General features: G+C 44.9%; 1 protein-coding gene across 5 annotated transcripts in view; it reads right to left on the reverse strand.

The window, feature by feature from the left end:
* Positions 1-26,269, reverse strand: part of LOC109316531 (pseudouridine-5'-phosphate glycosidase-like) — a 41,691-nt gene that overhangs the window by 4,122 nt on the left and 11,300 nt on the right. For 3 of the 5 annotated variants that reach the window (XM_019544696.1, XM_019544695.1, XM_019544699.1), the window contains 13 exons: positions 25,356-25,462; positions 23,483-23,609; positions 22,599-22,719; positions 21,854-21,939; positions 20,294-20,418; positions 18,828-18,887; positions 10,794-10,860; positions 9,587-9,681; positions 8,332-8,460; positions 5,124-5,238; positions 3,617-3,754; positions 2,090-2,256; positions 437-525 (listed from right to left, as the gene is read on the reverse strand). In XM_019544696.1, the coding sequence (XP_019400241.1) occupies positions 437-525; positions 2,090-2,256; positions 3,617-3,754; positions 5,124-5,238; positions 8,332-8,460; positions 9,587-9,681; positions 10,794-10,860; positions 18,828-18,887; positions 20,294-20,418; positions 21,854-21,939; positions 22,599-22,719; positions 23,483-23,609; positions 25,356-25,462 (1,426 nt within the window). Of the gene's footprint in view, positions 1-436; positions 526-2,089; positions 2,298-3,616; positions 3,755-5,123; positions 5,239-8,331; positions 8,461-9,586; positions 9,682-10,793; positions 10,861-18,827; positions 18,888-20,293; positions 20,419-21,853; positions 21,940-22,598; positions 22,720-23,482; positions 23,610-25,355; positions 25,463-26,269 lie in introns of those variants that run through there. The other 2 variants (XM_019544698.1, XM_019544700.1) reach the window with 2 other exon arrangements.

The raw sequence follows: 26,269 nt of genomic DNA on the forward strand, positions 1-26,269 counted from the left end.
AGGCCAAATCCCACTTCCAGTTGAGAGAGACTGACTCAGCTTTGATTTAAGGTAGCTTACTTTGCTTTTACTAGTGCTATGGCACTTTGGCCGGCTGCCATTTTGAAAACATCTGTCAGCCCAAAGCATTGCATCCTAGATATGCTACTGAACTCTGGGATGCTGTGATATAGCTTCATGCCTATTCCATGAAAATAAGTGGCCAAACTAGCTTCAAAATGCTTAGGGGAAATATTGGAGCACAGTCTGTCTATCGTCTCCCCCCCACCCCCAGCATTCACCTCTCCTTTGTTTTATGGTTTTAGTACCTAATTTCCAAACCTTAGGGTGAGCTTTATCTTGACAGTAGTATTGAAGAATTCTAGAGTGGAATTCAGATGGAGGGAAAAAGGGGCTGCCACAAGTATATCTCCTCTCTGGGTCATTAGCAATATACCTGTCACCTGCTCCTGAGACATTCACAATCTCCTCCCTGGAGACAGGGACTGCTGGGTAGTGTGCAGCACACAGCTGGCCTGCAGCATTCTGTAGAAAAAGAGAGAAGACGGGGCATTACTGGAAGTCTGCTCGGGTCAAGAGGCAACATGTGACTTGGCTGATCACATACAGAGCTGCACCACTACTTAAAAGTCCAAATAATGTGTTATGTATGTATCAAGTCAAATTATTTTTGGCTGTGCTTTATACTTTCATAGTTTCTAGGGTCGGAAGGGACCTAAGGAGATCATTTAGTTCGACCCCCTGCCATGGCAGGAAAGAGTACTGGGGTCAAACGACCATGGCGAGGTGTTCATCCAGTCTCCTTTTGAAGATCCCCAGGGTAGGAGCCAGCATCACTTCTCTTGGAAGCTGGTTCCAGATCCTAGCTGCCCTGACAGTAAAGTAGCGCCTCCTGATGTCTAGCCTAAATCTACCCTCTGCCAGCTTGTGGCCGTTATTCCTGGTCACTCCTGGTAGCGCTCATCATGCGAGTGGCCTCCTCTGGATCCTCTCCATGTTGTCCACATCCCTCTTGAAGTGCGGCGCCCAGAACTGGACGCAGTACTCCAGCTGTGGCCTGACCAGTGCCGCATAGAGGGGGAGGATCACCTCCTTGGACCTGCTTGAGATGCATCTGTGGATGCATGACAAGGTGTGGTTGGCCTTCCTGACTGCATCCCCACACTGCCGGCCCATGTTCATCTTAGCATCAGTGATGACTCCTAGATCCTTCTCCGCCTCTGCACTGACAAGAAGGGAGTTCCCCAGCCTGTAGGTATGGTGCTGATTCTTCCTCCCCAGGTGCATCACCTTGCACTTGTCAGTGTTGAATCCCATCCTGTTCTCATCCGCCCACCCCTGTAAGCTGTCCAGGTCTGATTGCAGCCTATTCCTCCCTTCTAGCATGCCCACTTCCCCCCATATCTTAGTGTCGTCTGTGAATTTGAACAGGGTGCTATTTACCCCCCTTGTTAATCTTACACTCTCAAATGCCCAGGAAAGCACAGTTTAAAACTGCTTTTTGTCATTATTCTGCAGAGAAGGTCCCAATGTATAAGGATGGAAGGCTGTTTCCCTTGCTAACCCTCCAAGCCTTCCCATCTCTCAAGGACCGATAAACTGATAGCAAAGCTACACCAGGTTTCAATGCCACTTGGATGACTCAAACACAAAGGATGTTTCTTTAAAAGAAAATGTGTTCCAAGCCAAATCAGCCAAATTGAGTCCTAATCTGTGAGGGAGTCTAGAACCATAAGTGGCCTTACAACCGGCAAACATCCTCCACCCCCACCAGGGGCTTCAGATATTTCTAAAGTCTTTTGGCAGGCATCCTATGTGCAGGCCCAAGCCTGGAGGCTTGGGGTTTGGATGCCCCCAAGTTTCGCCTGCCTTTAGCCATAGGGCTGCAGAAGCAAGCTAGGAAGGAGCCTCCTGTTTCCATAAAGTGGGCTTTAAGCCCCAAGACCCCAGTGGGTACTAAACCACGCCGGAAGAATAGTTATCCCCAGGAACGCTTAAGGAAAACTGCCTTCATGGACCCAGATACATGGGGTTTCCCCTGCCAGACAAAGGCCTGATTACTAATCCATTGCCACTCGTGTGCCCCTACCTGCATGTGTGGTCCAGGGTGAAGAGACACACTCCCTCCCATGCTCCTGCCGCACAGTAACACCCCGTGAGGCCCAAGTGTTACCACCACGCAGCACAGCTGTGTCAGCAAGGGGCAGGCCAAGGTCATCGCAGTCCTGACAACGTCTTCCAGCCTCGATGGCAGGTCTTTAGACAGCAAGGGTGTGGGGGAGGGAAGCCATTATGAACTGCAAGCATCAGACCACAAAACTTCCGACTTGAGCTTTCCATTGATGTGAAGCTGCTTGTACTTTGCATTCCTGACTGCAATCCTTCCCCCTCCCTACTGTTGCAATCATAGCCCTCCATATTGTCCGTCCACTGTGAAGCAAGGAAATGCCTCTTACAGGATTATACCCTGTCATAAAGCATGATATGTGCCTTGATGTCAGTTTATCAGTGCCAACTCATGGTCTGTGAAGGAAGCAGCATGAATATATGTTCCATCAGAGTGTGGTACTCTTGCAATAAACTGGTATTTCTGTTTCGTTGGCTGGGCAAAGTCATGAAAACAGGGACTCCCATTTTGGGACTGGTGGGAGTCCATCTGATGCATGAGTCTGTCTTGTGTTTCATGTGAATGAGCTTTGTGAGGTACAGGCAGATTTTGAGGTGGGCTACACTAAAATCATTCATAAATTCCCACCCCATTTTAACCTGTCTCACCCGAGGTGAAGGGCTTATTAGGTAGCCAGTGCTAGCTGTTTTGAGATACTTGTTTTAAAAAAATAAAGATGCCCAAACAATAACAGGGAAAGATCTGTGCATGCTCTCTCAGAGCACACATGATGGTTACAAGCTCCTCCTCCTTTGGATGAGCTATAACTTCTATGTGAGTTCACTGCAGTCCTGACTAGCACTGGCCTTCCCTGGTATTCGGGAAGCTACCATCAATACTGTTATAATCAAAGTGAATTATTCTGGTGTCTCCAGGACAGACTGATAATGTTGCAACTTGGGAAAGTGCTGGTTAAGCCTAAGCAATACACTGTCAATTTGCAGTGGAGCTTCTCTTGGCGCGTCCACATGAGCGCACATGTGCATTTCCCAGAGTAAAAATAGCAGTGGCACACTATATGCCGCTCCTACTTCTCCCTGGAAACATCCATGCATGTGTACTCTGGCACGCTCTGGCATATAACAAGTTGTCCCAGGTTGGGTAGGGGAGGCTGGCCCCAGCAGCCTTATCTGGGGTCAGGCTCCAGTGGTGGCAACCTGGCAGCAGGATGCCTGGTTGGCCATCGGAGCATGGCTCCAGCTGGCCAGGTTCCGCCTTCAGGTGGCACATGCTGCTGCCACACGCACCACCCTGCTTTCTTCCACTGTGGGTTTTCCCATGCTGCAAATCAGCAGCATGGGGAATACCTACGTGTGTGGTGTGTGCAGTGTATGGTGCTGCAGATGAGTCTGCAGTGCCACATACCACACGTGAAGGCTGGTCTGGACATGCCAGAGAGCCTAGATCATCTGGAATTTTTTCCCTTGCTGCCCTCTCAGTGTACAGTACCTGTTGGCACAGGGTGTCCAAGGGTCCGGTTTATTGCTCTTAGTTCTCGCAGGTTGGGGGAGATGTAGGCCAGTGCTCTCCAGCTCTCTGAAAGGAATGGCTTAGAGGCCTTGTTCTCATCTGTTGGCTCATAGCACACTTCAAAATGACATTGCAGTTAGTTAACTACTAGAATATACTTCCTCCATCAGAGCAAATAGCTATTTAAAAGGCTTATTATGATGTTTACCATGCTGAGGTAGCTACAATTTATCAGCATCTAGACTTATTGTTCATGGCAAGGCAGTCTTACTAATCTACCTTTTTACTGTAACTCTGATTAGATTGTTTCTGGCTCTGGGATGCTATGATAAAAGACATAGTTAGGAAAGTATTTTTAGCTTGAAAGTTCCTGTTCATTTGCCAATTTGTCTACTGTTTTGAGGGTTTATGCTGAGCCCTGAGAATTATACCACCCTCTTCCCCTTCAGAGTTTGCATCTGAAGAAGCTAGGTGGCAAGTCTGAGGTGTGAAGAAGCGTTGTGAAAAGTCTGCAACAAAACAAGAGGGATTGAAGTATTTCATGTGAATCAGGGAACAAATCCTTTAAAAATATAAGGTAGTGCTTATTGCTTCACAAAATGCTCCAGTATTCAAAGCACAGGAGGAATTACAGGCACAGACAGAACAGCAGCTCCCTGTTGTAACTCATGGCACTTCGCAGGAAGCGCCCTGAGTTACAACGATCCCCTGGACCCAACAGAAGTTCACTGTAGGGTCCCAGGGGTTGGGGAGTTCAGCTTCTGGCTGCGAGCCTGTAGCTGGTCTCCCCTAGCAATGCCCCTCCCCCCTCTCAGAGCCAGCACTGTTTTCAGAAAGGATGGGAGCTCTTTCTGGGGGTTCTCCAGCCCATGGTGGGGGGGGATGAATTGGACCTCCCCCCACCCCCTCCAGTGCCGGCTGAAAAAAAACCCAGATCAAACTCCCTCTGCTCCCTTTCCCCCCTCCCATGCTGAAAACATCACCAGGGTTGGGAGGCAGTGCAGACACAAGTTACTGAAGACACTCCATTTTGGAACATCTTCATCTGAACCTTCATGCAATGAGGGTTCAGATTTTCATGGGATCAAGTATTTTTAAAGTGCTCTGCAGCTGTGCACTTCTGTTTGGTCATGGTTGTAGAACATTTCCAGGGGCTAGATCAGTCAAAAATTGTCACTTCTGTCTTCACCTTAAGTGCCCATATTGGTTCTTTACTCTCATCCCTCCTGACTTTCAGTGGGTGCTAGAGGATATAGCTATTACCCACACAAAAATCAGATCTGCTATAAGATATAAGACAGAATAAGAAAAACTAGGAATAAATTAAAACATAAGGAAAAAAGAGGGGGAAGAACTAACCCAAGACATAAGATAGTGTGCTTTTGAAATAAGGAAGAGTTGAAGGCACTGTACATGTTACATAGCATGTCTCAGCACACAAGTTGTTATGCCCAAAGGGACCTGCTGTTAGTGATTTTTCCCTTACCTGGTACCTGGTGCTCTCTGGCAATCTGACAGACGTACTGGATTGTGGCAATTGGCATGTTTCCATCAATACATACTACCGGGGCCATGCACAGATGCTGCTTGAACCTGGATACCTAGCAAAGTGCAGAGCACAGTTAGAATAGAAGCAGCTGGATCCATTGCCCTGTGAATGGGTTAGAATGCAGTGTCTACCTGCCACACTCTTCTGATCAGACTCAGGTACTGCGATGCAGATGAACCATCAATGTTGGCTGCAGCCCTTAGATTTAGGCTTGCAAACCAGCAGCAACTTTTTCTAGGGCAAGTAAGCCTTTCAGGTTCTCTCAGTTTTCCCTTTTATTTATAACCCCCCCACTTTCCCATCAGGCTAGCTTGTCCTTCACACACAGGTAGGTTGCTGTTGACTCCCTTTCAAGCTCAATATTGCTGCTTATTGATTAGCTGGAGGGCCTAGGGAATAAAATGAAATGCCTCCACACCTTAATGATTTAGTGGGACCAGGGAGCAAAGGCCAAAGACCCAGCTTCACCAAGGGAATTAGTTGAGGTGACTTTTTTAACATTGCTGTAGTATAATTTTGAGGATCCAGCTCCTTCAGCAGAATCCATGATGCCAAGTGAGGTACTGAATTTCCCTCTCTGGTAAATGAAGAGAATTAAGCACTTCCCAATAGTCAAGATGGTGAGTGAGGGAGACAAAGGGTTTACCTAAGCTGGATAATAGAGCATGCTGAAGAGATGGGTGTGTCAAAAATCCCACCTCTCTCTGGGTCTTTGGTGCCTATCTGCAACCCTGAGTTAGACACCTACATGGAACTGGTATTCGCCACCTGGACTGGATGCCCCTCTAGACTACAGTATATGAAAGATTGGCACTGCTGTGACTTCTTTTGAATAGAAGTGACCAATAGGCTTAGTTTTAACAAATGTTTTTGGTCGGAATTCAGTATCTGTTATTCCTCTCTCTGAACCCTTTTGAGGATGGTCAATAAGGAAGATATGAGCCCAGTGCCAACACAGGAAGGATCTGGGTTACAAGAGAACCTAGCTGTCAGGCAAACATTCAGTTCCTTATAATAATGAATGCCCAAATGTATTCCTGTGTATATCTGAGATGAATATCAGAAGAGAATTGATTAGTTCAACATACTTAGAAAGAGTGGCTAGGAAAAAAAATTACTTCCCAGGCCCTAGAGAAGTCACCAAAAACAGACCTGCAGTGGCCCTAAGCAACTGGGTTGTGCCATCATCAATGAGTTTCTGGGTGTTTCTGTCTTAACAGAATGGCCAAAACTTTCAGAATTGTGCTGCCTCAAGTCTCATTTAGGCAATAGGAGACTTTATGTGGCCAGAACTTTGAAAAAACTGGACAACTTTTCAGGGGGCCTAACTATGGTCATCAGGAGCCTAATTTATGGACCTATTGGTAAGTGTATGCCTGGATGTTCAAATTACTCCTCCTTCCTCTGTTTTTATGCCTGTGCTATTCACAGACTTTCAGACAATCTAATATCTCTGCAAAGGCCAAGATTTGGTCTTCTGATATCCATCCAGGGCCTTCCCAGACTTTTCCCTTACATTTTTGCCCTTCTCGCAGAGCAGTCATCTTTCCCTCCAATGAAAACTGGAGGAGGTTCACTTCAGGGTCCATTGATGACTATCTGAAGCTATTACTGACATGCAGCCAGGCTTTCTGCTGCCAGAGGTTGGAAGTGCTACTTCTATGGTACTAATAAGTCTGTGCATAGAAAGTAAAAGACAACCCCCCTCCCTCTTTGGTAGCAAAAAGCATAGGATCTATCACCCAGATAAGCAGCTCAAGTTTTCCTGTTACCAAAATATTTCTCACAACTCAATATGTCATGTCCAATTTGGTAAAAGCTGCCTACCACTACCGCCATCTGTGACTACACTCCTAGCCCTGAGGTGGATGCAGAATTCAGAGACAGCTCAGCAACCAATTTCCAGCCTCATGATGGCTATTCTTAGCTGGCATGAGGTGTCATAGAAATCACTGGCTTGTGCCATTGCTTCTGCCACAGCCTCTTTCCCACGTCTCTGCTCAATTTCATCAAGAGAAACATCACCAGAGTGTAGCTTTCATCAGGAGAGAAGTTTACTGAGTTTCCACTTGGCCTCTTTCTTGGTTATTTTGCAAAGATCACAAAGATTAATCTATCATTCAATGGTTTAGTTTTCCTTTCATTGTCAAATTGTGGGAAGGAAAAGGGTGGAGATAGAAGTGGGAGCAATGACCACTTTTTTCCCCTAAGATTTCTCAGCCCTATGAGGGTCCTCCTAATAAACTAATTGCATTTGCCATCCAAATTACCATCAGTTGGTAAGTGCAGGCTTTGCTTTGTCAACGGTGGAATTAGTGGGGAAAGAGGGTGGGGCTGTGGGGGTTTACATGAATCAAAACTTAATCATCATTTCCATTAATGGCCTGAAACCTTCCCTACCTACCAGCCTGAGAAGCAGAATCAGTTTACACAGCTCAGCATGTAGAAGCAGCGGGTAGAGGGGAGAGGAGGTAATCCTATCCATGCTATTCTGGTTTCAAAGCTGGGAATGTTATCTTCAGGTACCTAAGTGGACATGAAGTCATTGAAAGCTCAAAAGTGATTATGACCAACGGGTTCTGGCATAGATATCATGGATAGGATTAATTTGGTGGGATTCTGTTGGGGGGTATGTATTCTAGATAACAATAAGCACCTCTGGTTGGTGAGCAGCTTGTTCCAGGGCCATATCAGTAACCCATATCTGAGGCGAACTGTAGGCTTCCACCTGTTGATCCTAATTTCAGAATGCATGAGCTGTAATGGGCAGCCCTGCCAGGGCTTGATTGGGTCAGTTGGAGTCCATCAGGCTGCTGGCACCTGCACACCTCCTGATCATCTGGGAGCACCCTAATTAAGCCTCCCCTCCCTGCCTGGGACAATGGTCAGCCAGTTGTTCAACAGGCAGAAGTCTAACTGCCCCTACAACTCTGGTTACAAGCCTCAGCTCTTATCATTGGGTGTGACTGCCTATGTCCCAGTAGCATAGCAGTAACCACTCTGAGCATATAATAATGTTATCCAGATTCCCTCAGCCCCTATACTCACATTCTCACACACACACACACACACCTTAAACACTTGCTGCTGTTATGCATCCATGCTTTCTTCTTACAAGTGATTATAGGTCAGAGGAAATCCTTACATAATGTTCTGTTATCTGCTGGTGGATGTCCATGTCTCCCAAGCCAAGGCTGAGTTCCCCACTCCCTGTCATCACTGCACAGTAGGTAGCTGTGTTGTGCCCCTCCAGTTGAAGAACACCTCCCATGTCCTACAACAGGAAGAGGAGTCACCAGTGGAATAAGTTGCCTTTCTCTGCCATGTTCGGCTGACCTCAGGATTCTCTTCTAGCCATCCCCACGTAACAAGTACCGGTTATTTAGCAGCAGTCCACTTTACTGTTCTCTGTTCCACCTCCTCCCTTTCTTTTCTGAGCAATAATCAGAAGAACTCCATTGTACCCAATGTGCACAGGTACCATGGCAATGGCTGCATAAATTATTTAGTAAATGGGAATGACAGATATCTTCCCTAGACTTGCACAGAAGCATCCACACTTGACTTTCTTCTGATGCTCTTTCTAAAAGATGCCTGGATTGTTCCTCAGCGATCAGAAGGACCCATCACACAAATGCAGAATGAAATTAGTGGACTGAAGAAAACCAAGTAGTCCCCTCCAGCATTGACAGTTTATGGTTTCTAGTCCAGCAATGCTCTTTGCAATTGCGTTGTGTTTGCTTACAGGACTATATTTACTGTGATGGCACAGATTAGAAAAATGTAAATTTGGATGAGGGTAGAAAGACTATATGCACACATACAGCGATCTAATTATTGTTACCCCCTTTTAGCTTGAGCAATTAGTGAAAATATTCGTTCCTGTATGTTGATTCCCTAAGGAAGAGAAATGGATGATGGAGTCCATTAGTCCTTGGATATGATACCATTTGTTTACAAAAAACAAATATTAAACCTTGTTTTCTTGGCCATGTAGGAATCAAGCAGCAGCGGACGGTTTGTACATAGTACCAGACCTCTTTCCAGACTTTCCTTTTCCCCAAAGCAAAGCTTTTTTCTCGGGATCATGCCATGAGTTGTTTCTTGCTGTGTCTGAGCCTTCTGAAGCCTTTGATATTCTGACTCCAACTCTTCTCTCACTCTGGCTCTTGAATTTATATGCAGCCCTCATAGTTCAGATTCCTGAGTGGTCTTATATGTGACCTGTTTTGGTTAGTGGCTCCTATCTCTTCACCTAGCCACGAGGAAAAAGGCACACAACTCTTCCCTCATTTAGCTGCAAAGGAATTGGCTCTTATGCCCACTAGCTTCACTGAGGCTTCTCCCAGTGCAAAGTTACCTTCAGCATTCCCATGAGAAGCTGTTTCTGCATGACCTACCATATGACTGCAGTAGCGTAGGATGGACTCTGAATGTTCATCCTTCCCCATAGCTGATATAAAGAAGGGAGTCCTCCCAAGGCGGCTTAAGCAATCTACAAATAGATGGCAGTGGAGCAAAGTTATAATTCCAGTGGAGGACCACATGACTAAACCTGAGTCCCAAGCTTCAGAGGATGACATTTTTGAGTGGCTATAGAAAGGGCCTTTCCTGGGATGCCTGATGCCCTGTATTTTTCTCATCATCCATCAGTCCCCCACATCTGGCACCTCATCAGTTTGATCCTCTATCAGGTCTCTCTACTGCTGTCCATCACTCTGTCTGGAGTGTGGAAAGGAAAAGTTGATCTGCTAATGTGCTGCCATGTGAATCTCTGGCTGTGCAGCTCATTTGGTCTGGGAGTAGAAGGAAATGGTGCAGCGGGCCACCGTGTTTCTTCCCCTGCATCCCAATTGCAAAAATGCACTTTTTGAAATCCCATCTATTTGCTCTGAGGCAAGAGCAGATTTGTATCAGAAAGATGGAAAAAGATTTTTTAAAAGACTTCAGCTCCATGGTTAGATTAGGACTTTTCCTTAAATCTCTCCCCTTCCTCTCTCAGACAAGCAAAAATACAAACTATGTTCTCTGGTACACCAGCAATTCAAATATATTTAATCTGGGCTACAGGGACCTTTGGCCTACTCTCAATGATTGCAGCTCTTTGGTCTGCCCCTCCCACTACTGTCTCTAGGCTTTCTTCCATTTTGCCCCTTGTGCATGGGACATCATTCTTGATGGAATATATAATGATCTTACTCTCTACTCTTTCAAATCCCTCTTCAAGGCTCACATCTGCTATGGTTCCAGCAAGTAGCCAACATGCTAAGGCTGACTATGCTGTGCAGCAGATCTTGGTAAACTGATCTTTTACTTTGCTGACATTGTGCTATGCACTAATTAACTTTCTATCTGTAATAGAGAGCCCTTGTTTTCTTTCCCCTGGCTGTGTGGCCCCCTCCCCCTCCTTCCCTTCTATTGTTTGCTGTTATCACTTGTCATTTAAAATGATGCAAAGCCTTTGGGGAGGGAGGGTGGCCCCATGTGTTTCTAGCCCGATGGGGCCTTGATCCTGATTGGCACTTGCTTAGGTGCTCCTGTGATGTAAATAATATGTAATAATAAACTATGGTTTCCACAAACCCCCAGACAACCACCACTCAGCACCTGCCAGGTTTCTCCCAACACCTCCAAAGGTTCGGCTCACTTTCCCAGTGTTCGTCTGGCCGCCAACCTGCAAAAAGTAAATCAAGAATCACATGAGCTAAAAAAACTGAGTTGCATAGAGGACATTCCTCTGCACATATTTCAAGAAGATACAATTGTGAATGTGTGCGGGACTGACAGCTGTGGAGACTGAAATCCTCTAGCTTTGGGACAGAGAGATGTACAAGTCTTCCTATCCAACACGTGTGCCTCAGTCCTGGCCAGACAGGACCCCTTCCTTGTGTTACAGAAAAGTTTAGTGTCCTGCATATTTTGGTCTTATTTATGGAGACCACTTAATCAAGATACTTACCAGAATGTTTTATATAATATAAACAGTCCTCTATGAAGACAGTGACTGAGCTGACCATCTCTAACCAGACTGGAGTCACAGGCCCAGAGGCAAAAGACTCTCTACTTCACTGGCTATCCCCAAGACATCCAGTCCTCCACCAGTTCAGAAAGGTCCTTTCTTTAAGTAATTCCAGTGATTTTGCTAGTGTGATCTCCTGCTTTGTAACATCTGCCTGTGCTGTATATCCCACTCCCTATTTACAGAAGCATCTGCATTACCTCTTTTCTCTTCCCAAATCCCCCTGTGCTTACTCTACTTCTCCATCTATGTCTGGCTGCAGATTTCTCTGTCCTCCTGCCCTTTCCTTCCAATTTCTCTTTCCATCTATCTGTCAGTGTCACAAACACAGCCAAATGCTGCCTCGTGGAACACATTCTGCTTTTCTCCAATCAGTACATTACCTCACTGGGCTCCTGCTGAGACACAGCAGCTCCAAATCCTCCAGCTAGAAATAGCACAGGCTGCTTGCCTCAAGTCAACTGAGGTTTCATCACTTATTATCAAGTGGTCTTACAGTTCTTAGCTTCGGAACCAGCAAAATATTTTTTCCTACTCTGAAGGAGGCTTCTTTCAATGGCTTTGGTGATGATCATCACTGCTCTGGAAATTCCAGAGTTTTCAAGGAGGAAAGAAATATCTTCAATGAATACATTAAAAGCTTAGGAACCAAGTGCCACAATGTGTACGTGTCCATACACACCAACTCCCTGCCGTGACACTCACCAAAACACACTCTGCCCCCCACAAACCCTACAAGAGTATGCACACAAAAACGACCTTTGCCCACTCTTGCATATACCCATCCCCACTTGACTGAAAGCCTCTGTGTTCTGGGGTCTGGAGGAAAAAAAACTGAAATGCCGTGTGGGCCACAGGTCAACCCAATGCTTTCCAGTGGAGGGCTGACCTGGAGTCTGGAGAAGAATTTTTCTAGGTGTGCCTGCCTCTGCACAAAGAGCTGCCCTGAATCCCTGATTTCCAACATACCTGAGTTTTCAGGAATTTGAAAACTGGATCCGAGTTTTGTGCCCTTGGTTTACACTAAAACTGTCACTTAAACCCACCAAATGGAACTAACTAGTTAAACAGGTGCTCTGCTCCATAACCCAGACACGATTTAGCAGAGGGCAGAGTATTTAGAATGGAACAGGTCAGTAATATGAATAGTAGCATCACACGATTCTCCTGCTATCACCCCTCTTGAATGGAAAAGGATTTGAAATCTTTCCCTCCCTCCCTCCAGACTCCTTATCAGATGACAAAGGTCCTGGTCAAAGTGCTACAGTTGAGATGGTGACTCAGTCATCTTGAATGTAATTCACTCAGAGCCTGAGCAGAATAACAGGGAAGTGGAAGGGATGGAAAACAATGGGGAAGAGAAGGAGGCCAGTGCACTGACAGAAGAGGAAAAGGCAAACATAGGATGAGAAGCAGCAATGGAGAGAAACATCATACAGGAAAAGTAAATTTCCTGCCTCAGTGGAAGTTCTTATCCACATGCAATCCTTTTCTCTAATCACTGTTACTTTTTCCACTCGTTTACTGTCTGTGTGTATGAAGATAAATAAGAGGATAATAATGCTTCCCTCTCATTTTTCCTTGACTGCAGTAAAGTAGTTATCACCTCATTGCACCAGCTTCATCAACTGAAATTGTTCAGACTCATTTCAGTCCTTAAGTAGAATGGAAAGGAAGTCACTAGACAACAGATCAATGCCTCCTGCTTTTCTTGGTAGTTAGCCTGCCACTGGTCTGTTCCAGCATAATATTGGCTGGGGTACCCTACCTGGGTCTCACCACAGTTAGTCTGTGTGCTCTTAAGTTTCCCATGCTCTGAGTACAATCCAACACACTCCTTTTCTTTGGCCCTGCTGTCAGACTTCCAGTGCCTGGGTTATCTGTCTGTCAGCCCTTCACAGAAACGGTACCAGAAGCATTGCTACTCTAGCCCTCCTGCAGAGCCAGTGCTGGCTTTTGCAGACTCCTTTGTTGCTCAGGCACACCATTTCCCAGAGACCCAGACTCATGAGCACTCTGGTTTACAATTCATCTCTTCAGGGGCACACAATAATTGAAGCATATAGCTCTTTACTTTAGCTGGAACAATAAAGACGCAAGTGAGACAAAAGAATAAAATATCTCTACACATTTCCCTGCCTCGGTTTTCTCCCCACTCTTGGATACTCTTTGGAGACAGGGCAGAGTTCTCAGAGGTTGGCAAGATACACCCCCCGCACACACACACTAAATCACAGACAGGAACAGAATATCTTGTTTTATCCACACTGCTTCACCAGATTACAGATTTGTAATCATTCAAACAGCTGACCTTACAATACAACCACAGCGCAAAGCACAGTCTCCTACCCCACAAGCTCAGGATGTAATTCCATTGCCTGAGAGAAATAGTCTTTTATCCTTTAGACAAGTACAAGCCTATTACTGTTACTGACTAATGGAAATATAACAACTCAGAGAGGATTAGTAAACTCATCCTTGATGTGAACCAGACACTTAAGAGAGAGAAAACATAGCCAGTACATGATACTTAATACACATCCAATTTTCCATGTTCTGGGAAATACTTCCCAAAACAGAATATATAACATGATACACAGTTTCCCAATACAGAACACTATCCATGCAAAATAGCTGCAGCAGTTGTCAAGAAATGAACCGTCGTGCTATAGCTCAAAAAAGAGTATCTAAAAATTAAGGTGGGGCTAGGCAGTACACATGGGAAGATAGGTTTAGCTGCTGAACTACTCACATATAAAATAAGGACAAATGACAAACATATCGTCTGAACTGCAAATTAAAATACCACTAAAGCACAGTTCCAAACTTATTTTGCTGAATAAGTCCACAAAACAATTCCACAGAGATCAGGGCCCATACTAATATAGTCTAGGCAGGACAGACAAAGAGCAGGAAGAAAGAATTATTATTATCCCCATTTTACCGACTGGAAAATGAGAGACAGGAGGGTAAGTCTGTAGCAGACTCATGAACAGAATACACATTTGCCCTTTGTTAGAGGGGGGCAAATCCTGAACCAGATTCCACCATTTTTAAACTAGTCTGTGTGTGCCGAACTTCTGTTCTGTTATGGGTATAAACCAGTTTCTGATCACTTATACTGGTAAAGGTGTAATGTCTGTACCTGGCCTCAAGGTATTGGACCAGATGTCCTGAATTCCAATCCCAGGTCTTAAGTACAAGATCACCTTTCCTCCTGGAGTACTTGGTCACCCGACTCTCTATCTGCTACTAGCTTACCTCTTAAATCTCTAGGGTACTATGTGCGCTAGAATCTGGAAAATAAGCTAGTAGCTATAAATTGTTACTATTCTGCATTACTACATGTTACTACTTTCATTTGCTTATTTACCCATAGAGTTTGTGAATCCACTTATCATACCGTCTTGTAATTCACTTACAGTACCGTCTTGTAACACACAAATATTCAGTTATTTAAAAAGGAAGACAGAAAATGTTGCCTTTTCCACATCATTTACCTAGCAACAGATACTCTTTTTGCCCGTGGCAATGACCACCCCCAGACAACATTCTGATCCGTTCGTGCTTTTACATCTTTGGCTCTTTTTTTTTTTAACCACATTTTATTTTGTGGCATTTAAAAAACTGTCCTAGCACTTCCCTCCTGTGCGAAACACTGCCAGATTTCATGTCCCATCAATGATGGGCTTATGTTTTCTGTTGTACTGGGCCTATCTAAAAATATTGCTCTCTCCTTCCTCTCCCCCAGCATTGCTCCACTCTGCAACATGTCGTGGGAGGAAAGTAAAAAATATGGTAATATTGTTTCCTAAGGATTTGGCCAATGGTCAAAATCTCACCTAGTCACAGAGAAGCACTGGACACAGATCATAATGAAACACTCAGCTAAGTTGAAACAGAGTGAAAATCCTAATATAATAAAAGCCTTAGTCTGTCTGTCTGTCTGTCCCTAATGCTTTATGAGCACTCTGATTGGTTGTCTTGGGAGCTGAAACAACCAATCAGAGTGCTCTACACAGATGGACACATATGGCACAGTGCTGCCATGAGGGGATGGAGTGGGGATGTACTGGCACAGCAGGGTGGCATCCCCTCCCGCCCTGCTCCTTGGAGGCAATGGTGACACTGGCCAGCTTCATCCCCACCATCATGATGTCACTCCGTCCCCGGCAGAGGGGGGAGCAGGGGACGGTGGAGATGGACTGGCACGACGGAGTGCCACCATGATGAAGGGCATGGAATGGGGGGGGGGAGGGGAGCCAGCACCATGCCACCAGCACGCTGCGCTGCCTCCGCCTCCAAAGAGCAGGGCCAGGGGGGAGGGGGGAGGCCACCCCTTGGATGCAGTGGTGGCGTGGGGTGGTAGCGGTGGAGACAAGGCAAGCTTCCCTCCCCCCCGGCAGGCAGCAGTGGCACAGAATGGTGGATAGTGGCACTCCATCCCTGCCCTCCTCCCAGGCAGGGAGGGGGAGGCTGTGGGGAAGAGGGGAGCAAGGGAGGGAGAGAGGGGAGCAAGACGGGGAATGGGGGTTTCTGGCGGCAGTGCCCCCCCCACTGCCTCTGTGCCTCCCCCATCCCCCTGTTGCCACCACCTGGCCCTGACAACAGCCAGCAGACAAGAGGGAAGCAGTGGGGAGGGATGGAGGACAGACGGAGGGGAGGCAGAGAGAGGCGAGGGATGTTGTGTGTGGCTGGACGTGGACTGGTGGCAGCGTGGGGCACTGGGTGTTGGTGGCCACTGCTGTGTGCAAATTTCCCTGCTCCCCATGCCTGGGAGCTGGCGGTGGTGCGGGGTGAAGTGTCAGGAGGTTGGGGGGAGCACATGGGGCTGCACACAGAGTGGTGGGGGGGATCCTACTGGGCTGGACGCAGGGACGCACAGGGCCGGAGGTGGAGCAGCAACACCACAGGGCACTGGATGGCAGCACCCCCTTTGTCCCCCCTCTGTCATTCATGATGGGCAATTTGCTTGTATTTTATAATTGGTATCTGGACATCCTCTCTGTCTCTTTCTCTCATCACCATTAGCTGTTGCCCTTCATTCACTATAGCCCTTGGCTTTATTACACCTGGATCATAGGTTAATTAGTTAATGGTACCTGCAAGACCCTACTTGCTTTCATTGCTGCCAGGAGTAAAGATTTTCTATTTCTTTTCCTTGTCCATGCTTAATTTCACGTGAATGCAGTAAGCATCACATAGCCGCCTTCCCACAGCGATTGATTGGTTCCAAAGTACCAAGCACGAGTATTTTAATCCTGAACGCCACTATCCACAATAGATGCTGCCAAAACAAAAAAGAAAACCCTGTCCAGGAGTTTAAAACCAGGTTATTAATTTGAGCAGGTCACACATACTGTTTTGAAGACTAGACTCTTTTAATTTTAATTTTAAAGCAATCTGTAAGGTATTTAAGAGGAGATCGGACAAGTACCTGGCTGGGGTCATCTGACCCCATCACTGTCTCCTGCCCAGGGCAGGGGGTCAGACTCAATGATCTAACAGGTCCCTTTTGACTCTAAAATCTATGATATTTATGAAGTCAGTCAACAAGCACAAGTTCCATTATACACAGTCCTGTTTAAATAGATATCATAACTGACTTCAGCAAAATTATCACAAGTGTTCATGCTCCTCATTCTTCCCTCATTATTTTATCCTTCTCTTCTAACCCAGTGAAAAGTAATAAGCACTTCAGATTCCTGGTACTGTTCTAAAATCCTGTATCATCCCTGCAGTTCCTTTACCATCAGTTTGTGCTGAGAATTAGCTATAAGTCACCCTCTACTGTTCAACAGGAGAACAGCAACTGAGAGGAATACATGTCTATAAAGTAGTAGGCGTGGATGACTGTGTTAAGCAGGAACGAGTAGTTTCTTTTCACAGCAAAAGGGATGGCTCTGTCTGGAGTGGGCTCTGGATCTTTTCAGACACTAACTGAAAAAGTTTTACTGATGCCTCTTGGGTCTGTCTCATTATCACAGAGCTGTATTCTGTTTTTTGAGATAGGAATCTGGCGTAGACACTTTCAAGATAAATGCAGGTGCTGTCTGTGGGCACAGGGAAGTTTTTCAAAGAACTGATAGGGACTCTGATTTCATCCCCAGCTGAGGGCCTTTGTCCTCCTTTTTGTCAAGGTGGTTTGTATTCCTCAGGTAAGAACTAAACTCTGCAGCTCCTGAAGGGGACCAGCAGTTAAGTATTCTCAGGAGCAGACCTTCAGCTCTACAGGTGACTCTAAACAATATATGACACCACACCATGTTTTGCTATTTTTCTGTGCAATGTGAATTTAAGAAACCACTTTGTTCATTCTCCTTAACTACTGATGCTGGATATTCTTAGCAGTTCATTCCCTATTTCACAGGGACAAGAGCAGAATACTGTATTTGAGAGCATGACTTTTTCTCTGGCCTCCTAACACATGTATAGTAATTGAAGATGTGACACTTTGCTTTTAAAGAGCCCAACCAGCAGTCCCACTTAATTTCAACATGTTCGTGCATAAAATCACATTCATTTGTACCATATGTTACTGCCTGTACATCAAAAAAAAATTAAATTTGCCTATGCATTAAAAAGACAAGCAGATGTGAACTGAAATGGAGAAGTCACAGTTCTGTTCCCTGGTATGTTTATGTGAATAAACTACCTTTGAGGTAAACTAGTGTCTGAACTTATGGAGTGCTGGGAGATCCACAGTCATCGCCAATGTGCATGCTCTTACCTGTGGCAACTGCCAGATCATTTCCCTCTTGATGACAGTGTTTTTATGTTTTTACTGCAGGGCACATGGGCAGTTACTGCAGAATACCAGACAATTTGATTGTCACCCCTTCTAGCTGATCTTGTGGTAACTTGTGCAAGTAGCCCATACCTTCAGTCAAACCTCCTGAGTCATTTCTTTTAAAAATACAAGTGAGAGAAAGAGTGCCTGATAGTGATGACAGCTACAACTTCATATCAGGTATAAATGAAGTTGATTTCCCATCTACAGCCACGTTATTTAAGCCAAACAAACATCCGGATTGGCTGTAACTGTAACACCACTGCCACTGAAAGGGGAAATTTGTTGTCACAGACAGGAGTTCCCCCAACATGAATCTGGGTAATATAAAACTCAGAGCAGAGCTGTTCCATGGTCCTCACCCTGCCCTGTCAGCTCCTGGCACATTAGATATGACTAGGGAAAAGGTGAACGTGATCTGCATGCTCCAGCTGTTCTGCTAGAAGAGACCTTTAGAATTTGGGACAGGTGAGCTTAAGTCTGAGCCTTAACTTATATACCTGGGCTCAGAGTCATCCCCAGATGGCCCTAAGATAGCACAAAGGTGATAACTTGGTACTCTTATGCCTTGTACCTAGAATTGCACTGAGTCTAACTTGAAGGCAGGTCAGAGTAGATCATTAGGTGAGTCCAGACACCATATACACAAGTTACATCGGCGTGCACAAACACAACACTTACCTCCCCTCCATATACAGAAGTGTTTTTTGTAACCACTCTGCATTTCTATAGACAGATACACTGTACACTCACACACACACATTTCTTTGGTTGGAGCTCCTATGAAAGTTGTTGACAATGGTAGTGCCTAAGAGCACTGTAGGTACAGTACCAGCATGGTGGCATTCCTCGCTTTGGCTATGAAGTCGACATTGGTGCCTCCGATGACCACCTTGAAGAAGTGGAGAAAAAAATCGTGGGAGAAAACATTTGAAAGAAGAACTGCTATGTTTTCTTTGTTCTTGTCAAACCTCCTTCCACCCTCTAAAATAGATGCAAATCAATGTGAAGACCCAAACTTATCTAGGAATTTAAACAGGCCAGAGCAAACAACTGTTCCATACAATCTTATTTGAAAAGAGTGGAAAATCTGTTTTGTATTCTTACTGTTATCAAGCCAAAGAGAAGGATAAGTGCCATGCAGCAAGATGTTAGACCCACATCCATACACACAAAAATGCCAATCCATACACACCAGGTGATAGCCATATGATTCAGCAAGGCCCTACATTAGATCCTACGTATCGTGCCATCCTACTTCATTCTGGCCATCTCTATTCAAGCCATTTCCAAAATGTTAAACTTCAAAAGTTGCCATTAAAAAATCAGTGTGTTAGAGAAATATTTCCTTCCTTCTCTTAATATAGGGAATGCTTTCTTAATAACTGCCCTAATCAGTGGACCCTACCAGAAAATATTCAATCTCAGGCAATATTCAACCTTTGGCCAATGACAAGATTAAGACCTGATATTGCATGATTTGCTAGGACTAGAAATGGGAGGTTAACATCACTCAAAAGGGAAAAATACCCAAATGCCTAGGCAAACACTGAGCTCTTTTTCTAGTGTTAGCAGACACTATCAGACTTTGATAGTGTGTGCAGCTAGTATTATAGTAAGTATTATTCAGAGGTTTTGCAACTCTCTAAACTTTTGCTAAAGTAGCTTTTCTGTAAAGTATACGGCTTATAAAGTAGACATGATGGTGTAATGTGATATAAAGATGTTAGTGTATCTTGTTTGGGATGTCCTGCCTCACTTCTGGTTTTAGCATGCATAAGTAAAGAGGCTAATTTAAATATGTTCATTAGAGTTCTTTACCCCAGAATCTCATCATACTTATTCTTTCTCTCCTCACTCCAGAGATAGATGCATACATTCAAACTAATTGCATTGATAGCAACTAAGTTGAAGATATGTGCTGGGAGCTCTCAGGAGAGAGGCTGTATCTGGGGGAAAGGTAGAATGTGAAAGCAAGGTGAGATGTTTAAGGGATTTGTATGCAACCTGAGCTGATGCCCTAGGAATCCATTCTGAGGAACTAGCCCCGTGCTAGTGCTCCTCATTGAAGACTCCAGCTCTGAAAAGGTTTTGTAAAGGGGGAAGAAAAAAGGAATAAAGGAAATGTAAATAAAGGACCTGGAAGAACTGAAGAGGGAGAAGGGAGTCATTGGTGTTCAGAGAAGAAAGGATGGTATTTGGCCACAGTAGACCACTGTGGTGGGTATCTTTTGGAGGGCTGGCATAAGCTCAGCAATATAATGGTTAGTGGACAGACATTATATACATGGAACTCACTGGCCGGGGTGCAGTTGCTCTCCCACTCTGAGGCAGCTTGTCCTTCCCTTGGGCTTTCTTGAGCTTTCCCAGGGCCACAGCTATACGGCTGCCCACTCTGGCATTGTTCTGAACCAGAGCAATATCTAAATAGATTTTATTTTTAAAAAAACGAACCACAAGAAATTGGGCTGTGAAGAAACTTTTTTCCTTAACTGAGTAAGAATAGGAAGGACAGACTGGTGCAGTGACACTGTGGGGCCCCAGAGACCTGATTCTCCTCTGCCTGGCACCTCTCTGTTTATAGCATTTAAACCAGAACACCATAATATGCAAATGATTCCTAGCCTTTCAGGCAGTTCTCCCTGCAATGATCCTGTTTTCACAGAGAAACTGAAACAGAGAGATACCAATAGCCAGGCTTTCAAAGACAACTTTACCTAAGAAGCCAGGCAGGCAGCTCATAGGCTGTGCCTAATGGGATTTGTTTAAGTCTCATCTACTTAGTTCCCTAGGAGCAAAACCCCTAGGGGGTCCAGATAATCCCATGGGCTAGGGACATTCAAAAAGCTGGAGCCTGAACAGATTCAACCTTTGCAAGTTAGTCTAACCTGCCTAGGCTGAACTGGTTTGTAACCAGGCAAACATGCTCTCTGGACTGAGGCAATGCAGGCACATGCCTGCAGCTGCTCAGGCCAGGAGCAGGGGGCACTATGTGTAACGTCTGTCCCTGGCCACAAGGTACCAAACCACCTCTCTTGGTGCCTAAATATCCTTAAGGATATGGTCCCTGATGAGGTTGTACAGGAGATATGAGAGCAAGAGGATAAATCTCCCTGGGCCTCACACACCCCAGATTAACTGCCTAGCTACTGAACCTTTACATTTTCACTGACTGGCTTTCTTGCATGCATACCAGCCTCTGGCTTCTCTATTCCTTCCATCCAGGAAGAACACACACCAGCTGCAGATGCTTCCTCAGCCTGACAATGGGTGTTTAAACCCAAGAGCTTGCAAAGAAGAATTTTTACAACTACTTGAGTTGGTCTAATAAAAGATATCAGATTTACCCAAAGGGCCTTGTCTGCGTATGTCCTTAGATCAACACAGCTACAACCTACACCCTGTAGCTACTGAACCTGCCTTCCTCTCCTCTGGTAGCATTGTAACCCCACTCTCTTTTCACTTTGCACTAATGTTGATGACTGCACACGGCAATGGGGAGCTGGGACCTGTACTGAGGAATGGTCATCCATACTCCTGTGTGTTCCAGCTGCATATAAGGATATCCAGAGTCAGGGTGTGGGGTGTGGTATATTTTCTTGGGCTTTTTGAACATCTGCTGTCACAGCCACACTCATTTCTAATACAAAAATGAGGGGAGACAGAAAGAGCATTAATAGAAAGCCTAATGATGTTTTTGTACATGAATCTACTTTGAAATAGAGTATTTTTTCTTGATGGATCATAATTAGAGGGACAGTATTTTGGGTCAGCATATCTGTGGAGATGTTGAGGTCAGTATGAAATATGATTTTAGGGGTTCTTTTCCTGTCTATTTTCTGTTTAGTAAAAGGATACTGGAGTCCAGTGATTTTCCACTCGTCAGTTCATGCACTCTTTGTAGCACAAAGGGAGTGAGTTCTTTTCCTATGATCCCTTTTGACCTGCAAATGACAAGAAAATGCCTGTAGATAAGAATGGAGCTGGAAGGGGATCCGAGTGGATGGGCTGGTTACTAAACAGAGAAGATATCTATTCAGTTCCATACCCCACAGCAAACACCCAGTAAACAAGCTTCAGTATGGATAGAGCCACACTGAAAATCATGTTCAGGGCTCACTTAAATCTAAGATTAAGGATATAATATCCACTATAGTCTTTGTGGGATGTGATGTAAAGACCTGGGCACTATCAAAGTCCTTGTGGCAATGTGGTGAGTTAAGCATAGCAATAGTAGTTAAACACCCCTGATCTGCAACACAGTCTAAATATACATGTAGAAATGTCCACTCAATTTTGATTTTTAAAGCAAAAGTTAGTTCCTCTTTTAACAGCTGTGAAGAACTGTGCCCAGGGCTCCAGGTTTCCCTTGTCCACATAGCACTGTATATTTCTGTGCTTCCTCATCCAGCCCCTAAATTTTGTTACTGATTTAGGGGAGGAGAAAAGGACACTTAATTTTCTTAAATTGATGCTGTTTCTCTTTTAACACTTCTCTCTCTAGGCCATGCCAAAGAGCTGGTATTTCTGGTAAGTCCATGGAAATCTTTAATTTATCACAACACCGGAACAAAATAAGAACAGAGTTTGTGGTGTTTCTCACCTGGCTTCCTTCAGAGCCTGTTGGATGGCATGTTCAGTAATCTGCCCTGAAGCAGCTTGTTCTTTAGGGCAGGGCACAGCAATTAGCACTCCACTACTTAGGCCCAATGCCAAGGTGCTGGCTGAAGGTGAATGGATAAGGTGTTAGTGAGTCCCTGTGAGCTGAATAATGCAATGGAACTGGAAAGCAACAAGGCATTTGAGACAGATAGGGAACATGCAGTGCCATAGCCACTACTCTCCTCTGATATGGGGCTGGAACAGGGAATTGCTTTCAGCATTCAGCTTGCAACTCTAGACTTTTGAGTCTATCTTTGAGAGGAAAAGGGACCCTGCCTCTCAGTTTTTTTGATGGCCAGTCTGATTTTCCTTGCAGGAGCTGAGAGACTTTTTTTTTTTTTTAAACAAGGGGTCACTTGATTCCCTGCTAGGTCCCCCAGTGCAAGCAAAATATATGACCATGATTTATTTGCTGAATGCCCAGTCAGCATGTGTGACTTTTGCTCCACTGATTCGGTGGAAAGACTGACCTTTTTCTCACTGTTTACCTTCAAAGTAAGTAGCAGAAAGAGCATTTTTCTGGGCAGCCTCATCTTCAGACAAGAGAGAGTACTTTTTCATGGATTCGCAGGAGTTTAGGGCTGGAAAGGAGCTTGTGAGATCATCAGGTCCAGCCCCCCTGCTCTGGGCAGAAAAGACTGCTGGGGTCAAATAACCCTAGCATTCAAGCACAGTGACCTTTGCTGAACAGTGACCATTCAAGCACAGTGACATTTGCTACACAGTGACCAATACTTCATTCAAGCCCAGTGACCTTTGCAAACCCTTATCTCACAGTCCACGTCTAAACATCAAGGTTTGGTCCTTTCTCCACTGAGAACTCACCAAGGAGCTTGGCAGCCTCCTCCTCATTCTGCACCTGGTACGGAGCCTGGAAGCCACTCTGGCGGCAAAAGAAGGCCGGGAACTCCCTTGACTCACCAAAGGCTGCCACGCAGACACCCTGAGTTTCCTTCAACAGTAAAGAGGATGCAACAAGCTCATCAGCAGAACCACAAAAATGATTATTTTCCCACCTGCCCCTGCTATGAATTGCTTCACTACGAGTTTTGTTCCTTTTATACACCTTCATTTCTACTCTCAGTGTTGTGCAGCAATGTTTAAGTCAACAAATCAGGTGACAGCAACTGTGCAGGCAAACTCTGGATGGCCTTAGAACTTAGCAGGTGAGACACTGTTGGCAAAGAAGATAAGGTTATCAGGGATTGACTGTTCTGGGATGGCTGAAATTGTGTCATGTTTGCAGTCGCCTGCCACAATTTATGCAGATTATGCAGTGACCAAATTATTGGGATATTTTACCATATTGGTATGCTGGTTTATTTTAACAGCAGGCAGTTGGAAAAGCAAATAGGAAGTGGGAAAATAGGTTCCTATAACATATTTCAGAGTAAGCTCTGCAGGCTAGTAAGAAAAAATGTATATAGTCTCTGGGGCAGTAAATGTATGTTGCTTCCGTGCTCATACAATGTCTAGCAAAGAGGGACACAGGCTCTACAGCAGCGTTCCCTCTAAGCTGCATGATGTGCGTGGCCGCGCAGGCAGGCCTGGCTGCGTGGCATGAGCACACCTGCACATCTTAGAGGGAATGCTGCTCGACAGAAATGCAGATAGCAGTATTCACATTGACAATGAACTGTGAAGATCCCACATCCTTGGCTTCAGCCAAGGTACACACACAGCTCATTTTGCCAGTTCTGGGACCCAAGAGAGGGGAAAGGCCTTAAAGAGTTAAAAAGTTTCTACCAAGTGTGGGAGTCCTCTATTTCCAAGTAATGGGCTGACATAAAGAGACCCTGCAATCTAAGCCTGTGGGTATGGTTTGCATAAAGCAGACCTACTGTGAGTTTCAAAGTCTTTTGTTTCATGTTTATACAGTGTTCCCACTGTTAAGATGAAACAGTTCTTTGGCTGAAGAAGGGTGCTTTGGCATTACTGTATTAACCTTGGTCACGAACTCATGCTGGCACTGAAGCTCAGTCAGACCAATGGGGTAAACAACCCTCATATATCTATTACCTGGTGTAAGAGTAGGATAAACCTGGGATTCCACCCAGAAAGCGAGAGCTTCAAGAGGGTGCAGTCAGAGGGACCAAGAAGGGTCAGTGTCACACCCCATCCGAAACAATGACAGGCTCAAAGGATCCTGTCCCATCTGGTAAATGGCCTGGATCTTTTCCTGGTTCAAAGGACCAGTAACCATTCTGAGATATTATTCTGAATTATAAACTGGCAAAAATATAAATGGACGCCATAGGTTATTAGAATGCCATGTATTTCCCAGCCACCCTGTGAAGTACGAGCCTTGTTGGACTGTGAGTGCAACCTTAAATACTGCATCATTCTGAGCACCGCTATGACGCTACTCCTCCCATTTTAGTTTTGAGTTTATTTTAGTTTTTGCTAAAGTTAGAGTGTATGGGCAGTGGAGGTAAAGTATCCTCAGTTGGCCATCGTTCTTCAATCATAGTTCAGAATCTGGGTCCTGGTATATCAGACAGTGCTGAACACTCAGCTTTTGAAAATCAAGCCCCCTTAGGGTGTCGAACAGGTACAAAATTTAGGCACCCATACTTGCTAGCTACTCCTGTAAATCTAGCCCAAGGCTATACAGCAAGTTAGTAGCAAAAATGAGAATGAGGTTCAGTGCTCTCTGCTTTCATTTTCAGCAGCCCATATATCAGCTTGTGCTACCTACCAGAAATTCCAGTGTCCTACCGATATCCAAAATAGACTTGACACCTGCGGAAACAACAGCTACTGGAGTACGGCCTAGCTCTGTCAAGTCAGTGCTCACATCCATAGCTGTTAAAAGACAAGTAGCCATTGTGTTGGTGACTGAGTTTCATTCCAAAATGTCTTGTGTTACCTACTTACTTGGGGGTAGTCTCTGTACTTGAGAGTTCATAAGCTCATAGCTGATATTTATACCATTCTTTTAATTCATCAGGATTTCAGATATGGTACAAACAGAGGAATTCATTGGTGTTTGACTGAAATGCGGCTTTTGCTGTGTCCTTTCCTAGCTGTTTAACAAAACACTGCAACACTACACCAGAGCTTAGCAAATGGAAGGGAAGAAAAAGAAGAATATTGTGTATTCAATTAAAAGTGCAGTGCAAATGTTAGGTAGGTAGAGTATACTGTACTAAATTTTGACTTTGGCCAGAACATGATAACTAAGTAACACCCCATGGCTTACAAAAATGCCATGGGATTTTTGTGACTTCATAGGATCATGGTCTTGGTTTTACATCCTTTTCCTTGTAGAAAGGAGGAGTTGGAGAGAGAGCCAAGTGCAACATCAGAGGCCCTGACCATAGGGCTAAAACCACAGTAGCAGCAACTATCATTCTCTTCCTAGCAGGATTTCCTTGACCAGTGGAGGGAGGTGTATTTTTTCTGAGAAGCATATTAGTCAAACCTTTTGCCATAGATACCAACCATGGTGCGCTCAAAGTCTTAGGACAAATTAACCCCCATCTATGGAGTAAGGAAGAAGTGAGAGTTCTACTCTTTCTCTCAGCAGGCTACAGGGGGGACTGTGAAAACTAATCAGGAAAGAAGGCAAACAAATAAAACTTTAATATTCATTCATCCACAAAGAGACAA

This window comes from Crocodylus porosus, unplaced genomic scaffold, assembly GCF_001723895.1.
Source record: "Crocodylus porosus isolate Cpor-Errol unplaced genomic scaffold, CroPor_comp1, whole genome shotgun sequence".
Lineage (NCBI taxonomy): Eukaryota > Metazoa > Chordata > Crocodylia > Crocodylidae > Crocodylus > Crocodylus porosus.